This window comes from Bos taurus, chromosome 3 (assembly GCF_002263795.3).
Source record: "Bos taurus isolate L1 Dominette 01449 registration number 42190680 breed Hereford chromosome 3, ARS-UCD2.0, whole genome shotgun sequence".
NCBI classification, from domain to species: Eukaryota; Metazoa; Chordata; class Mammalia; order Artiodactyla; family Bovidae; genus Bos; species Bos taurus.
The window spans coordinates 93,500,464-93,519,069 of NC_037330.1; the positions used below are offsets into that span (position 1 = coordinate 93,500,464).

An 18,606-nucleotide genomic window follows, 5' to 3' on the forward strand; every position below is an offset into this window, starting at 1 on the left:
AAATCACTTTACTCTCACCCCAGTAAAAATTATATAAGTCATTGTTTTTAATGGGTTCTTTTGAAGTCGTTGTTCTGAACTTTGGCTCCACGTTAGAATTACTTAACGCCCAGGCCAAATCCCAGACCAGTTACATCGGAATCTCTAGGGAATAGGCCACAGGCATCAGTGTATTTTAAAACTCCCAAAGTGATTAGAATGTACAACTGAGGTAGAAAGCCACTGTTTTTAAAAAGTATTCTAGGACGTAAATATTTAAATATATGCTCTTTTAAAAACAGCACCACTAGAGGCTATAAACATAGTCTAGCAATGTACAATACTTTTTCCTTCAGGGTCTTTTAACAATTGCGTTCAAAAATGGTGTTAGGCATACATCACCTGCCTTATTCATTATATTTAGCTGTCCCTAGAGGGAAAAGCATTAGTTTCACAAAGACCCAAATATACGGCCAGCTCTATCATTTAATAGTTCTATGACTGGATAAATAGCTTAACCTCCTCATCTGTAAAATGGGAGGATTAAAATAGAAAACAATGTGCAAAACATGCCAACTGGCACCTAAGAGGTAATGTGTGAATGGCTCTGCTTATGGTTATCAAGCTAGACTGGAAGACACTGGAGGCTAGGGCTGTATCTTATTTAAGGTTATATTTTCACAACCTCATACTACATAGGAGTTACACAATAATTCTTAATCATTAAGCTCCTTAAGAATTGTTCATCTGTCTTTGTAACCCGAATGCCTAGTACAGATTCTGATACACAAAGAAAGCTTAATAATGTTCTGAACAAATAAAACAAACTTATTTCAGAAAAGAACGAACCCTCAAGCCTTTCTTTGCAGAAAAGAAGTCGGAATAACCGGCATCTGTAGCCAACAGTCCCACAAATTGCATCGCAGGCCGTTGTTGTATAAATAGTTCTACAGCTCCATCAGTGATGTAATTACTCCCAGAAATGTCCAGGGACTCAATATTAGGCAGAATATCTTTCTGTTGTAGCAAATGAAAAGCTAGATCTGACCTGAGTTGCCCGTGATCAGAAATATCAAGGTGAAGCAGACATTTAAGTTCTCTAATGACTGCGAGAATCTGTGGTTTGGTCATGGTCAGACATTTTAGATAGTGCATTGTAAGAGATTTAAGTCGATCCTTACAGGTAAGGAGTGCAGAGATGTTAGTGACCAGAGTATTAGAGATATCCAAGCTTTCCAGTTTGGGTAACTGCGAAACATTAGCCAGGTCTTCACTACGAAAACAAACATTGAAAACGCTTAAAACACGAAGACCAGTGAGCTGACCAAAGAACAACAGTCTTGAATCTCGAGGGATGCTTGTTGAGTCCAAGATGAGACGTCGGAGGTTTTCCTGGATCCAGCTATTGCTGCAGAGTCCACTTAGGATGTCTGGGATGGAGAGGTCAGTGTGTACTGCAGTAGCATCCAGTTCAATGAGTTTGTGATGGCAGAAGGCTTTTAGGAATGCAGCTGTGGATATTTTAGCTTTCTGAATGTTGACCAGCTTCAGTTTCATTCGGTTGCTTTGGAAAATGCTTGCTGTTCTATCAGTCAGCTTGCCTACAAGAGAACCAGAACCAGCTTGTAATAACTAAATCTTATGCCTTTTCCAGGAGGCACTGTGGCCAGTAAACTTTGATACATGCTAACAGTAACAATAATGACTATACTTACTGTTTACTCTGTGCCGAGCATTGTTCTAAACCCTTTACTCAGATTATCTCATTTACTCTTTAAAATAATACTGTAAAGGAATTATGATTATTACCATCCCACAGCTCAGGAAACTAAAGCTTAAAGAGGTTAAGGAACTTACTCAAGGTCAAAATATGTGGCAGAATCAAGAATCAAAAGCAGTTTGACTTCAGTGTCCACAGTTTTAACCATAGTAACCTTGTTTACTTGGGCGTCCCTGGTAGCTCAGATGGTAAAGAATTCGCCTGCAATGCAGGAGACCCCTGTTTGATTCCTGGGTCGCAAAGATCTTCTGGAGAAGGGATAGGCTACCCACTCCAGTACTCGGGGGCTTCCCTGATGGCTCATATGGTAAAGAATCTGCCTGCAATGTGGGAGACCTGGTTTCAATCCCTAGGTTGGGAAGATCCCCTGGAGAAGGGAATAGCTACCCACTCCAGTACTCTGGCCTAGAGAATTCCATGGACAGAGGAGCCTGGCAGGCTACAGTCCATTGGGTCACAAAAGAGTCGGACACAGCTGAGTGACTTTTACTTCACTTCACTTCAACTTTGTTCATAGAAAAAAAAAAAAAAGACAAAATAAAAGAGGTAGGTAAGTATAGGGCCTATAATATGCAAATAGCACTAATGATTACTTTTAACCAAACTAGTGGATGGCCTTTAGTAAGTCACTTCTCTCTCTATGCCTCATCTGTAAAATGAATGGGTTGTATTAGATTTCATTTAGAAACAACTTATTAATATTAAGCATCTTCTATATATGAGATTCCATATTAAGTAATAGGCATACAAGGTAATAAGACACCTGTGACCACAAAGAATTCAGTCTAGGAAGCATGTCAGGCAAATAAGTGACTATAATAATATATTATATTCAGTGGTGATTTGTACCAGATATTGAACACAGATGAGGTTAATATCAGGGCAGGTTTTAAGGCTGAATATCGGTTTCCCAATGGGAAGGTGAAGGGTGGGAGAACACAACAAAGACACAGAGGCACAGAACGTCAGCTTATTCAGAACGACCCTATTTGATCAGTGCTACTGGACCACAGTGTACAAGGGGAGGCCTGGCGGAAACGACAGCAGAGAGGAAGGCAAAAGGCAGATGGGGCCTGTAAACAAAGCTAGGAAACTCATGTACCCTGTAAACAAAAATGAAAAACTCAAACTTGTTAAGCAAAAAATGAATGGTTATAATATATTTTTACAAAGACCAATTATGTGTGATGACACAAAAGAATTAAGACGGTGTTTGATGGGAGTGGGATGGGGCAAGAGATTATTAATGATTTTAATGATGAGAGATGAAAGTTTAAACTGACAGAACACAGCAGTTGAATGCATTAAGGGAAAGAACAGAGGGAAAAGGTATATAAGCTGATTCACAAGTCCCCAGTCTGAGTTGGGCTATGCTACTAACCTAGGAAAAAGGAAATCTCAATACTCAAGGCTTTCAGAAAGAACTTATTACATTTATTCAAGGGCTTCCCATGCACCTCAGTTGCTAACGAATCTGCCTGCAATGGTGGAGAAACTGGGTCAGGAATATCCCCTGGAGAAGGAAATGGCAACCCACTCCAGTGTCCTTGCCTGGAGAATCCCAGGGACGGCGGAGCCTGGTGGGCTGCCATCTCTGGGGTCACACAGAGTCAGACACAACTGAAGCGCCTTAGCAGCAGCAGAAGAACACAGATACAAAAGAATATAAAACAAGCAAAATACTATTAACAACGCAGTAAAGGTTCTAAAGGAAACAAACAAGACTATAACACAGGGGTGGGGAAAAATGAGAAGGAAAACAAGAATCTTCTGTCTTTCAGTGAAGTATTAGGAGGTGACATTTAAGCTGAGACAAAAAGGATGTGAAAGGCAAAGGTAGCTGTCATTCCAGATAGAGGGACAGGCTAAAGCCCTGAGAAGAGACAGTTTGGCTATTCCTGTGAAATGAGAAAAAACCAGTGCAGCTGAAGCACAAATAGAGAAGGGGATACCATAATCTGACAGGTTATAGACAGAGGCAAGAGTCAGTTAGACCTTGTAGGCCAGGGTAAATAACTGGCATTTCATCCTAAGTACAAGAGAAGACTTTAAAGAGTGGCAAAAGTGCAGACAGATCTGATTAAGATATAGAGGACTACTCTCGGCTATGTGGCAGAGCTTGGCGATGTACAAAATTAAAGGTAAGGAAACCACTTGGGAGACCAGGGGAGAAGAAAGAGAAAGGTGTCATTGACAGGAGCTAGGAGGAGAAGGTGGCTCAGATGGTAAAGAATCTGCCTGCAATGCAGGAGGCCTGGGTTTGATCCCTAGGTTGGGAAGATCCCCTGGAGAAGAGAATGCATACCCACTCTGATACTCTTGCTTGGAGAATTCCCCAGACAGAGGAGCCTGGCAGCTAATGCTTCACCCATGGTCATTTGCAGTCCATGGGGTTGCAAAGAGTCAGAAACTAACATCTGACCTGACTTGAGGAGAAAAACATTTGAGATATGTACTTTGAAGGCAGAAAACGTGTCAAAAGAACAAAGGAGGGGGGCGGAGGAGGGGGATGAAAAGTGACTCCTAAGTCACTGAACAGGGAGACAGATGGCCAAACCATCTAAGATGGGAGGAAATGGCAGTGTAGTAGATGCTGTGATGTGACACCAGATCACATTTAAAAATAAATGACTGGGACTTCCAGCAGTTAAGAACCTACCTTTGAATGCAGGGGACGCAGTTTTGATCCCTGGTCGGTGAACTAAGATGCCAATGTCGAGAGGCAACTAAGACCACAAACTCCAACTACGCACCCCAATTAGAGAGCCTGCATGCCACAACTACAGAGCCCTTGCACTCTGGAGTCCACACATCACCACTAGAGAGAAGCCTGCGGGCCATATTGAAGAGCTAAGACCCAATGCAGCCATTAATAAATAAATAAATGGTTTAAAAAAAGAAAGAAAGAAAGAAAGGACTTACTACTTGAGCTGCTGGAAATGCCACCAACTGACAGCCCTCATCTGTGTAGACTGCATTAGCTGAAAAGAGTTGCTTCACCCATGGTCATACCACTTTTCCATGGAAATCCACATCCAAAGACTGTGTTGGGAAGTATAAAGATCCAGCCCTCACACCCTAACAAAACACAGATCTGAGTGGTTATTCTTCAGGACTTTCCAGAAAATCAGCCAAGGTCTTCTCAGAATAGAGAATGGTGTTTAAAACATGGAAATGTAAGAGGAAAAGGAACAAGGACCAACTACCAAAAAGCATCTACACTCTAGATAGCTTTTGCACTGTCCTTCAAGGGAAGCCAGATGAGCAGAAACATAAGCAGCAGACACTGAAGTAGAAGAAAACCAAAAGAGGAGGATGATTCAGCAGCCTAGCTAAGAGTTCCAAGATACCTGCCTATCTTGTATGTGGCTCTGGAGCTTCGAATAAAGACCTGCACTGAAAACTCTGGGAAATTAAAGTAGAAGTGGTAGCTAAACCAAAGAAGATTATCCAGGGAGTATACAAAGTGAGAAAATATACAAAGCTTCCCAAGATGGCAACTTGACGAACATAAAACAACACATATATAAAGAAACGGAAGCATACAAAAGAAAGTGTGGAACAGGAATGAAGGATAAGAAACAAAAAAACAAAGGTGAAAAAGTTCAGTAACTGGGTGCCTCATGAGGTGACCGAAAATCAAAAAAATCATTGTTTTGAAGTGTTGTTTTCTCTTATTCTACCCAACAACAACGAACCATTTCTCCGACTATAATGCCCAACCCCACGTCATACAACCAATGTTTCAAAAGTTGAACAAACTGGGCTAAAAGTTTTGCCTCATCCACCATATTCACCTGACTTCCCACTAACCGACTGCCACTTCTTCAAGCATCTCGACAACTTTCTGCAGGGAAAATGCTTCCACAACCAATAGAGGCAGAAAATGCCTTCCAAGAGTTCACTGAATCCCAAAATACAGATTTTTATTCTACAGGAATAAAAAAACTTACTTCTCATTGGAAAAACGTTGATTGTAATGGTTCCTTTTTTGATTAATAAAGATGTGTTTGAGCCTGAAGGAGCGGCGGTGAGGAGATACCCCTTGTTCAAGGTAAGGAACAGCGGCTGCACTTTGCTGGATCAGCCGTGAAGAGATACCCCACGTCCAAGGTAAGAGAAACCAAAGTAAGATGGTAGGTGTTGCAAGAGGGCATCAGAGGGCAGACATACTGAAACGATACTCACAAAAAACTAGTCAATCTAATCACACTAGGACCACAGCCTTGTCTAACTCAATGAAACTAAGCCATGCCCGTGGGGCCACCCAAGACAGGTGGGTTATGGTGGAGAGGTCTGACAGAATGTGGTCCACTGGAGAAGGGAATGGCAAACTACTTCAGTATTCTTGCCTTGAGAACCCCATGAACAGTATGAAAAGGCAAAATGATAGGATACTGAAAGAGGAACTCCCCAGCTCAGTAACTGCCCAATATGCTACTGGAGATCAGTGGAGAAATAACTCCAGAAAGAATGAAGGGATGGAGCCAGGCAAAAACAATACCCAGTTGTGGATGCGACTGATGATAGAAGAAAGGTCCAATGCTGTAAAGAGGAATATTGCATAGGAACCTGGAATGTCAGGTCCATGAATCAAGGCAAATTGGAAGTGGTCAAAAAAGAGATGGCAAGAGTGAAAGTCAACATTCTAGGAATCAGCGAACTAAAATGGACTGGAATGCGTGAATTTAACTCAGATGACCATTATATCTACTACTGCGGGCAGGAATCCCTCAGAAGAAATGGAGTAGCCATCATGGTCAAAAGAGTCCGAAATGCAGCAGTTGGATGCAATCTCAAAAACGAGAGAATGATTTCTGTTCGTTTCCAAGGCAAAGCATTCAATATCACAGTAATCTAAGTCTATGCCCCAATCAGTAACACTAAAGAAGCTGAAGTTGAACGGTTCTACGAACACCTACAAGACCTTTTAGAACTAACAGCCAAAAAAGATGTCCTTTTCATTATAGGGGACTGGAATGCAAAAGTAGGAAGTCAAGAAACACCTGGAGTAACAGGCAAATTTGGCCTTGGAATACAGAATGAAGCAGGGCAAGACTAATAGAGTTTTGCCAAGAAAATGCACTGGTCAAAGCAAACACCCTCTTCCAACAACACAAGAGAAGACTCTACACATGGACATCACCAGATGGTCAACACTGAAATCAGACTGATTATATTCTTTGTAGCCAAAGATGGAGAAGCTCTACACAGTCAACAAAAACAAGACCAGGAGCTGACTGTGGCTCAGATCATGAACTCCTTATTACCAAATTCAGACTGAAATTGAAGAAAGTAGGGAAAACCACTAGACCATTCAGGTATGACCTAAATCAAATCCCTTATGATTATACAGTGGAAGTGAGAAATAGATTTAAGGGACTAGATCTGATAGACAGAGTGCCTGATGAACTATGGACGGAGGTTCGTGACATTGTACAGGAGACAGGGATCAAGACCATCCCCATGGACAAGAAATGCAAAAAAGCAAAATGGCTGTCTGGGGAGGCCTTACAAATAGCTGTGAAAAGAAGGGAAGCAAAAAGCAAAGGAGAAAAGGAAAGATATAAGCATCTGAATGCAGAGTTCCAAAGAATAGCAAGAAGAGATAAGAAAGCCTTCCTCAGTGATCAATGCAAAGAAACAGAGGAAAACAATAGAATGGGAAACACTAGCGATCTCTTCAAGAAACTTAGAGATACCAAAGGAACATTTCATGCAAAGATGGGCTCGATAAAGGACAGAAATGGTATGGACCTAACAGAAGCAGAAGATATTAAGAAGAGGTGGCAAGAATACACAGAAGAACTCTACAAAAAAGATCTTCATGACCCAGATAATCACGATGGTGTGATCACTCACCTAGAGCCAGACATCCTGGAATGTGAAGTCAAGTGGGCCTTAGAAAGCATCACTATGAACAAAGCTAGTGGAGGTGATAGAATTCCAGTTGAGCTATTTCAAATCCTGAAAGACAATGCTGTGAAAGTGCTGCACTCAATATGCCAGCACATTTGGAAAACTCAGCAGTGGCCACAGGACTGGAAAAGGTCAGTTTTCATTCCAATCCCAAAGAAAGGCAATGCCAAAGAATGTTCAAACTACCGCACAATTGCACTCATCTCACACGCTAGTAAAGTAATGCTTAAAATTCTCCCAAGCCAGGCTTCAGCAATACATGAACTGTGAACTTCCAGATGTTCAAGCTGGTTTTAGAAAAGTCAGAGGAACCAGCGATCAAATTGCCAACATCCTCTGGATCATGGAAAAAGCAAAAGAGTTCCAGAAAAACATCTATTTCTGCTTTATTGACTATGCCAAAGCCTTTGACTGTGTGAATCACATAAACTGTTGAAAATTCTGAAAGAGATGGGAATACCAGACCACCTGACCTGCCTCTTGAGAAATCTGTATGCAGGTCAGGAAGCAACAGTTAGAACTGGACATGGAACAATAGACTGGTTCCAAATAGGAAAAGGAGTACATCAAGGTTGTATATTGTCACCCTGCTTATTCAACTTATATGCAGAGTACATCATGAGAAATGCTGGGCTGGAAGAAGCACAAGCTGGAATCAAGTCTGCCGGGAGAAATATCAATAACCTCAGATATGCAGATGACACCACCCTTATGGCAGAAAGTGAAGAGGAACTAAAAAGCCTCTTGAGGAAGGTGAAGGAGGAGAGTGAAAAAGTTGGCCTAAAGCTCAACATTCAGAAAACAAAGATCATGGCATCTGGTCCCATCACTTCATGGGAAATAGATGGGGAAACAGTGGAAACAGTGTCAGACTTTATTTTGGGGGGCTCAAAAATCACTGCAGATGGTGACTGCAGCCATGAAATTAAAAGACGTTTACTCCTTGGAAGGAAAGTTATGACCAACCTAGATAGCATATTCAAAAGCAGAGACACTACTTTGCCAATAAAGGTCCGTGTAGTCAAGGCTATGGTTTTTCCAGTGGTCATGTACGGATGTGAGAGTTAGACTGTGAAGAAAGCTGAGCGCCAAAGAACTGATGCTTTTGAACTGTGGTGTTGGAGAAGACTCTTGAGAGTCTTGGACTGCAAAGAGATCCAACCAGTCCATTCTGAAGGAAATCAGCCCTGGGATTTCTTTGGAAGGAATGATGCTAAAGCTGAAACTCCAGTACTTTGGCCACCTCATGTGAAGAGTTGACTCATTGGAAAAGACTCTGATGCTGGGAGGGATTGGGGGCAGGAGGAGAAGGGGACGACAGAGGATGAGATAGCTGGATGGCATCACTGACTCGATAGACGCTGAGTCTGAGTGAACTCTGGAGTTGGTGATAACGGGGAGGCCTGGCGTGCTGTGATTCATGGGGTCACAAAGAATCGGACATGACTGAGCGACTGAACTGAACTGAACTGATAATGATTTAAAATTAAAATTCACAGTCTGAAGAATTGCCATTACTTTTTCACCAACCTAAAACATCTACAATGCATACATAAACAACTCATATAACTTAATATCAAGAAAACAAACAATTCTATTTAGAAATGGAAAGAAGATCTAAACAGACATTTCTCCAAAGACATGCATATGCCCAATAGGCACATGAAAAGATTTATGTGTTACATCACTAATCACCAGGGAAGTCCAAATCAAAACCAGAATGAGGGATCACCTCACACCCGTCAGAACTGCTGTCATCAGACAGAACTCAAAGAACAAATGCTGGTGAGGAGGTGGAGAAAAGGAAACCCTCATATACTGTCGGTGGGAATGTAAAAACTGGTGCAGCTACTGTGGAAAACACTGTGGAGTTTTCTTAAAAAAACTCAACTATCATATGACCAGCAATTCCACTCCTGGGTATATAATCCATGAAAAAAACAAAACACTGATCTGAAAATATATATACATCCTAATGTTCACAGGAGCATTATTTACAACTGCCAAGAAATGGAAGCAACGTAAGGGTCCAGCAACAGATGAATGGATACCATCTATACAACAAATGTTAAAGGAGATTCTCTAGGCGGAAAACACAAGAGAAGAAAAAGACCTATAAAAACAATTTTTAAAACGGCAACAGGAACATACATACCAATAACAGATGAATAGATAAAGGAGGTATATGTGTATTTTTTATATTTATATTTTATATCGTGCTCAGTCACATCTCACTCTTTGTGACTCCATGAACTATAGCCTGCCAGGCTCCTCTTGTCTATGGAAGTTTTCAGCAAGAATACTGGAGTGGGTAGCCATTCCCTTCTCCAAGGGATCTTCCCAACCCAGGGACCAAACCCAGGTCTCCTGCATTGAAAGCAGATTCTTTACTGTCTGAGCCACCAGGGAAGCCAATTAGCTATTAGGGAAATGCACATAAAAATCACAATAGATACCATTTCACATCCACCAGAATGGCTATCATCAAAGTCATTAGATAACAAGTTTTGGTAAGAATGTGGAGAAATTGGAACTCTTCTGTTCCAACTGCTGGTGGGAACATAAAATGGTACAGCTACTTTGGGAAAGAATTTGAAGTTCTTCAAAAAGTTAAACACAAAGCTACCACTTAACCCAGCAATTCCACTCCTGGGTATAAACTCTAAGATATAAAAGCATATATCCACACACACAAATGTGTACACTAATGTTTATAGAAGCATTATTCATAATAGCCAAAATGTGTAATAAAAACAACACAGGGACTTCCCTGCAGTCTAGGACTTAAGATTTTGCCTTCCGGTGCAGAGGGTGAGGGTTCAGTCCCTGGTCTGGGAGCTACAATCCCACACATTTTGTGGTCAAAAAAGCAAAACATAAAACAGAAGCAATATTGTAACAAATTCAATAAAGACTTAAAAATGGTCCACATTTAAAAAAAAATCTTAAAAACAACCTAATGTTCATCAACTGAGAAACGAATAAATGGTAGTATATGGATATAATGGAATATTACACAGCCATAAAAATTCAGTAGTAGTTGATATTACAAAATGGATGAACCTTGACAATATTATGCTAAATGAAAGAAGCAAGACACAATGCTGCTGCTGTTGCTAAGTCGCGTCAGTCGTGTCCACCTCTGTGTGACCCCATAGATGGCAGCCCACCAGGCTCCCCCGTCCCTGGGATTCTCCAGGCAAGAACACTGGAGTGGGTTGCCATTTCCTTCTCCAATGCATGGAAGTGAAAAGTGAAAGTGAAGTCGCTCAGTCGTGTCCGACACTTAGCGACCCCGTGGACTTCAGCCTTCCAGGCTCCTCCATCCATGGGATTTTCCAGGCAAGAGTACTGGAGTGGGGTACCATTGCCTTCTCCGAAGACACAATAGGTCACATATTAAGTGATTCCATTTACACTAAATGTTCAAAAAAGGCAAATCCATAGAGGTAGAAAGTAGATTGGTGACTGCTAAGAATTATAGGGGGATGAATAACATGTTTTTTGTTTTGTTTTGTTTTTGAGGTGATGAAAACTGCCTGGGATGATGGCTGCACAAATCTGTGAATATGCTAAAAAAAATAACTCAACTATATACTTTAAATGGATGAATTATACACTATGTGAATTTTATCTCAATCATGGGTTACTCTCCAAAATTTTTCATTAAGAAAACACTAACATAACAAACAAAGCCCTTTGAAAGCCCTACTACAAAAAGAAGCAAAGGAAAAAATTTTTAAAGGTTCATATTCACAATCAAAAGAATGGGAGATGAGACTATAGCAATAGCAGGGCAAACCTAGAAGGAAGATAATTTTCATTAAAGGATCCCAGAAAGATTCTGAAAATCAACCTCCACACAAACTTCTGCATTTCTTAGCAGGTTGTTGAGAGGAACAAAACAGAATTATATGCAAAAGTGCTTTTCAAATAGTAAAGTGCTATAAATGTACACAAAAAAGCAGTCTTATCGTTACCTTGCCGAGTCATCAACCAAACGAATCGGTCAGCTAATTCCTGAGGAAAACACCAATGCTCCGGAAGACAGAGTGTTCCATCAGATCTTTCAGAACACAATTTCTCCAGGTTAGCAATCAGGACGTTCAGGCATATGTTGACCAAAGAGTAGGGAGATGCATCCTCCTAGCAAACAAACCCCCAAACAAACAAACTTGTTACATCTACAAAAATTCAACATAAAAGTGGTCATGTTATACATGAGAATATCTTAAGATACGTTCTTCTAACTGTAATGATTTATATGTAATGAAACCACCTTATTCCAATCATCAACCATGTGGAAGATTTTTACCTGTTGTAGCTTCTGTTGTATCTTTAAAAAAAATTAAGTTCTCTCAATCCTTCACTTATCTCCTGTTCTGTGCCAGCCCCTGAGAATACAGGGATGAGTAAGATACAGCTCTAATCCTTTTGGACCAAACAGTTAAGTAGAGAATACATCCAATAAATCTGACAATTTCAATACAACACAAGGAACTAAACAAGCAGAAATCACACAGTCATTTATTCAGCAAACATTTATTCAGTGATTAACACATGCCAGAGGATAAGAAGGTCTGCCCATTCCCACCCTCAAAAGTGTTCACACTATAAAAGACTGTTATAATCAGGAGGCTGTAGAATACAAACTGAGAGATATAAGACATCTTCGCTAAGAGACTGACATTTGTTCATTCAACAAACATTTGAAAGGTATGGCATTCAGACATAAAGAGAGAGCGATAAGCCAGGGATTGCCATCTTTGTCAAATTTTCAACATGCAATACATTCAATGACCTCCACACCACTTTTTACTGAATAAATTCCCTCCATAGTCCAAAGTATAGATTCAGATCAGATCAGATCAGATCAGTCGCTCAGTCGTGTCCGACTCTTTGCGACCCCATGAATCGCAGCACGCCACCTTCATAAATATCCTCAACTCCCTGTTTTCTCTCCTCCATCATGCTCTTCAGATATTCTCCTGGAAGAACTTCGCTATTCACCTTTCTTTATGGCAACACCCAGCAGCTAATCATCTATGAAGAGGGGAAGATTCACACAACATATTATGTCATGGAAAATTCATGCACATTAACTTCAAATGAGCCCTAATAGCTGGAAATCATTCAAAGTCTCCTTAGACAGGGCACTCTCCCACTATCAAGCAATAATTATTTCATGCCTTCTACTTGTTCCTCAAACCCATTTCACACTGGTATCAGAATCTGATCCACTTCAGTGAAAAAAATGAAGCCACCTCCCCATCAAATTTAGCTCAAAACTGCAAGCATCTTTTCCTTGGTCTCCTCTTCTATGGAAAACACGTACATCCTTGCAAAGACCAACACTTCCACATGTGCTGGCTGGATTTCATCCTTCCTGTCTTGGCTCCTCCTGTTGTTTCTTCATTTATTTACATCTTCAAACTATCCTTCTCAAATGGATCATTCTTCTTTTTCCCGGCTGTGCCCTGCAGGAAAGCACAGAGTGCTAACCAACAGACCACCAGGGAATTCCCATAAAATAGATCATTCTTACACAGTTTACTGGAGAAGGTGATGGCACCGCACTCCAGTACTCTTGCCTGGAGAATCCCATGGATGGAGGAGCCTGGTGGGCTGCAGTCCATGGGGTCGCTAAGGGTCGGACACGACTGAGCGACTTCACTTTCACTTTTCACTTTCACGCATTGCAGAAGGAAATGGCAACCCACTCCAGTGTTCTTGCCTGGAGAATCCCAGGGGCGGTGGAGCATGGTGGGCTGCCGTCTACGGGGTCGCACAGAGTCGGACACGACTGAAGCGACTTAGCAGCAGCAACAGCATGCAGTTTATGCTCCATTATTTGCTTTAAAAACAAAAACCTTCTGTTGACTCCCACATTCTCTTCAGTTACTCTTCTTCACAACCAAATTTCTCCAGTAAGTTTACTCTGACTTACTCTGAATACTGTACTATTTTCTTATTCATTGTTTTTCTTTTAATTGTAGTATAATTTATACATAGCAAAAAAAATTATTTTGGTATACAGTTAGTTCAGTGAGTTTTGATGAATCCATACAGTTGTGTACGACCACCATAATAAAGATATAGAACAGTTCCATAACACAGAAATTCTCCAGTGTCCCTTTGCAGACAATCCCTCTTAACAATCCCAAGCAACTACTCATCTTTGTTCTGTCTCCAGTGTCCTGCCTTCCCCAAAATGTCATATAAACAGAATCATTAAGTAATTAGGCCTTTCAAATCTGACTTCTTTCATTTTGCATAATGCATTTTAACACAGGTTCTTGGTGGTGTTGCATGCTTCTGTAGTTTGTTCCTTTTTATTGCTGAGAAGCATTCCACTGTAATGAATATACTAGAATTTCTTTCTTTACCAACTGAAGAGCATTTGGATTATTTGCACTTTAGACAAATTTGAAGAAAGCTGTAACAACTCACATAAAATTTTTTTAATTTATTTTTGGTTGGGCTGGTTCTTTGTTGTGCTCAGGCTTTCTCCAGTTGCAGCATATGGGCTCAGTAGTTGTGGCTTGCAGGCTCTAGAGCTTAGCTGAGCTTAGTTGTTCTGTGGCATGTACAGTCTTTCCAGATGATTCCAGGAATCGAACCTGTGTCCCTTGCACTGGCTGTTGAATTCCCAACCAGTAGACCACCAGGGAAGTCCCTGGTGGGGCTTCCCACATAAACTTTTGTGGGAACACAGTTTTCATTTTTCATGGGTAGTCACCTAAAAATGGGATTTCTGTGTCCCTGGAATTCCACACTTGCTACAAGTGTGAATTTAACTTTACATAAGACAGTACTCACCTGTTCTTGTAATGTGGCTCTATTATTTTGCATTCCCAAAAGACCTTATGAGAGTTTAAACTGCTTCAAACCCTGGCCACGTCGGAATTCATGCAGAAAAAAGCATCAATTTCAGGGAAGCAAAAAAATTCCCTGAAACAGTCTTAGCAGACTTTTACTTGTGTCTCAAAACCCAGAATTGGTTCATATGCCCATGTGAAAATGGAAATTATGCTTCCCATGGGTAATTTCTACAGATCTACCTTCCAGGTCACTATTTCTTTACTCTGTCACATTTAGTTCTTCATAGTCTGATTATATATTGCTCTTTTTTCATTTTTTTATTTCATCATTTGTTTCAGTTCAGTTCAGTCGCTCAGTCATGTCCGACTCTGCGACCCCACGAATTGCAGCACGCCAGGCCACCCTGTCCATCACCAACTCCCGGAATCCACCCAAACCCATGTCCATTGAGTCGGTGATGCCATCCAACCATCCCATCCTCTCTCGTCCCCTTCTCCTGCCCTCAATCTTTCCCAGAATCAGGGTCTTTTCAAATGAGTCAGCTTTCTGCATCAGGTGGCCAAAGTATTGGAGTTTCAGCTTCAACATCAGTTCTTCCGATGAACACCCAGGACTGATCTCCCTCAGGATGGACTGGTTGGATCTCCTTGCTGTCCAAGGGACTCTCAAGAGTCTTCTCCAACACCACAGTTCAAAAGCATCAATTCTTCAGTGCTCAGCTTTCTTTATAGTCCAACTCTCACATCCATACATGATCACTGGAAAAACCATAGCCTTGACTACACGGACCTTTGTTGACAAACTAATGTCTCTGCTTTTTAATATGCTGTCTAGGTTGATCATAACTTTCCTTCCAAGGAGTAAGCGTCTTTTAATTTCATGGCTGCAGTCACCATCTGCAGTGATTTTGGAAGCCAGAAAAATAAAGTCAGCCACTGTTTCCACTGTTTCCCCATCTATTTGCCATGAAGTGATGGGACCAGATGCCATGATATTATTTTTTTGAATGTTGAGCTTTAAGCCAACTTTTTCACTCTTCTCTTTCACTTTCATCAAGAGGCTCTTTAGTTCTTCCTCAATTTCTGCCATAAGGGTGGTGTCATCTGCATATCTGAGGTGACTGATATTTCTCCCAGCAATCTTGATTCCAGCTTGTGCTTCTTCCAGCCCAGCATTTCTCATAATGTACTCTGCATATAACTTAATTATGCAGGGTGACAATATACAGCCTTGACGTACTCCTTTTCCTATTTGGAACCAGTCTGTTGTTCCATGTCCAGTTCTAACTGTTGCTTCCTGACCTGCATACAGGTTTCTCAAGAGGCAGGTCCGGTGGTCTGGTATGCCCATCTCTTTCAAAACTTTCCACACTTTATGTGATCCACACAGTCAAAGACTCTGGCATAGTCAATAAAGCAGAAATAGATGTTTTTCTGGAACTCTCTTGCTTTCTCGATGATCCAGCGGATGTTGGCAATTTGATCTCTGGTTCCTCTGACTTTTCTAAAACCAGCTTGAACATCTGGAAGTTCACGGCTCACGTATTGCTGAAGCCTGGCTTGGGAGAATTTTGAGCATTACTTTACTAGCGTGTGAGATGAGTGCAATTGTGCGGTAGTTTGAGCATTCTTTGGCATTGCCTTTCTTTGGGATTGGAATGAAAACTGACCTTTTCCAGTCCTGCGGCCACTGTGAGTTTTCCAAATGTGCTGGCATGTTGAGTGCAGCACTTTCACAGCATTGTCTTTCAGGATTTGAAATAGGTCAACTGGAATTCCATCACCTCCACTAGCTTTGTCCATAGTGATGCTTTCTAAGGCCCACTTGACTTCACATTCCAGGATGTCTGGCTCTAGGTGAGTGATCACACCATCGTTATTATCTGGGTCGTGAAGACTTTTTTTGTACAGTTCTGCGTATTCTTGCCACCTCTTCTTAATATCTTCTGCTTCTGTTAGGTCCATACCATTTCTGTCCTTTATCGAGGCCATCTATGCATGAAATGTTCCCTTGGTATCTCTAAGTTTCTTGAAGAGATCTCTAGTCTTTCCCATTCTGTTGTTTTCCTCTATTTCTTTGAATTGATCGCTGAGGAAGGCTTTCTCATCTCTCCTTGCTATTCTTTGGAACTCTGCATTCAGATGCTTATATCTTTCCTTTTCTCCTTTGCTTTTCACTTCTCTTCTTGTCACAGCTATTTGTAAGGCCTCCTCAGACAGCCATTTTGCTTTTTTGCATTTCTTTTTCTTGGGGATGGTCTTGACTTCTGTCTTCTATACAATGTCACGAACCTCCATCCATAGTTCATCAGGCACTCTATCAGATCTAGTCCCTTAAATCTATTTTTCACTTCCACTGTATAATCATAAGGGATTTGATTTAGGTCATACCTGAATGGTCTAGTGGTTTTCCCTACTTTTTCAATTTCAGTCTGAATTTGGTAATAAGGAGTTCATGATCTGAGCCACAGTCAGCTCCCAATCTTGTTTTTGCTGCTATATAGCGCTTCTCCATCTGGCTGCAAAGAATATAATCAATCTGATTTTGGTGTCGACCATCTGGTGATGTCCATGTGTAGAGTCTTCTCTTGTGTTGTTGGAAGAGGGTGTTTGCTATGACCAGTGCGTTCTCTTGGCAGAACTCTATTGGCCTTTGCTCTGCTTCATTCTGTACTCCAAGGCCAAATTTGCCTGTTACTCCAGGTGTTTCCTGAATTCCTCCTTTTGCATTCCAGTCCCCTATAATGAAAAGGACATTTTTTGGGGGTGTTCATTCTAGAAGGTCTTGCAGGTCTTCATAGACCGGTTCAACTTCAGCTTCTTCAGCATTACTGGTTGGGGCATAGATTTGGATTACTGTGATATTGAATGGTTTGCCTTGGAAACGAAGAGAGATCATTCTGTCATTTTTGAGATTGCATCCTAGTACTGCCTTTTGGACTCTTTTGTTGATTATGATGGCTACTCCATTTCTTCTAAGGGATTCCTGCCTACAGTAATAGATATAATGGTCATCTGAGTAAATTCACCCATTCCAGTCCATCTAGTTCACTGATTCCTAGAATGTCGACGTTCACTCTTGTCATCTCCTGCTTGACCACTTCCAATTTGCCTTGATTCATGGACCTAACATTCCAGGTTCCTATGCAATATTTATTTAATAAATTTTAAACACACTTGCTTTATAGTGTTTCATTAATACCATTTTCTGAAGTCTGGGAATATAATTCTGTTGATTCTTTTTTTAAAGATTTACTTATTTGTTTTTTACTCTGCTGGGTCTTCATTGTACTGTATGGGCTTCTCATTGTAGTGTCTTCTCTTGGTGTGGAGCACAGGCTCTAGAAGACAGGCTTCAGTAGTCGTGGTTCCTGGGCTCTGGAGCACAGGGCTCAGCATTGTGGTGTATAGGCTTAGATGCTCCATGGCATGTGGGATCTTCCCAAACCAGAGATCAAACCTGTTATCTCCTGCACTGGCAGGCAGACTGCCAACCACTACACCAGCAGGACAGCCCCTGATTCTCTTGGTTCTTAATCAGAGAGGTTCATGTTTCATAATTTAAGATGTGAGCTAATCTTTTCTTTTTTTTTAAGGCCTCATGGCACAGTACGCAGGATATTAGTTCCCCAACCAGGGATCAAATCCATACCCCTAGGACTGGGAGTACAGAGTCTTAACCACTGAGCCACATAGAAGTCCATGAGCTAATCTTTAAGTCTCTGAGTTAATCTTTAGTGAGATTTTACTAGACTCCTGTGAAACCTGGGTAGAAGATAGGCCACATCGGGTGGTTATGCTAAATGCTACTTACCCAGGGGCATCATCAGTGACCATTTTGATAATTTCTCAGCTACACACTTCCTGAACCAAGCAAGAAATGTCAATTAAAACCCTGAGTCTGAGGACAGAAATGTGATTGCACATTTTTAGGAGATATTTTTCTCATTCAAAAATCCAAGCCAAAACTGACAAGGTCCCCTATTTCTCTTTTCCATAAGCAGACTTTTAGATCTACCATTTCCCTGAAGTATAATCAGCTTTTGTTAGTTCACGTTTATATATGTATATTACAATTCACAGTCTCCATTCAAACTTCCCACCTGG

At 41.1% G+C, this 18,606-nt stretch overlaps 1 protein-coding gene across 1 annotated transcript in view; it reads right to left on the minus strand.

Annotated features, from left to right (window-relative positions):
* Positions 1-18,606, minus strand: part of ZYG11A (zyg-11 family member A, cell cycle regulator) — a 61,776-nt gene that overhangs the window by 33,206 nt on the left and 9,964 nt on the right. Inside the window, exons 2-3 of the mRNA NM_001205891.2 lie at positions 11,659-11,824; positions 829-1,580 (exon numbers count right to left, since the gene is read on the minus strand). Coding sequence (NP_001192820.1) covers positions 829-1,580; positions 11,659-11,824 — 918 coding nt within the window. The remainder of the gene's footprint in view (positions 1-828; positions 1,581-11,658; positions 11,825-18,606) is intronic.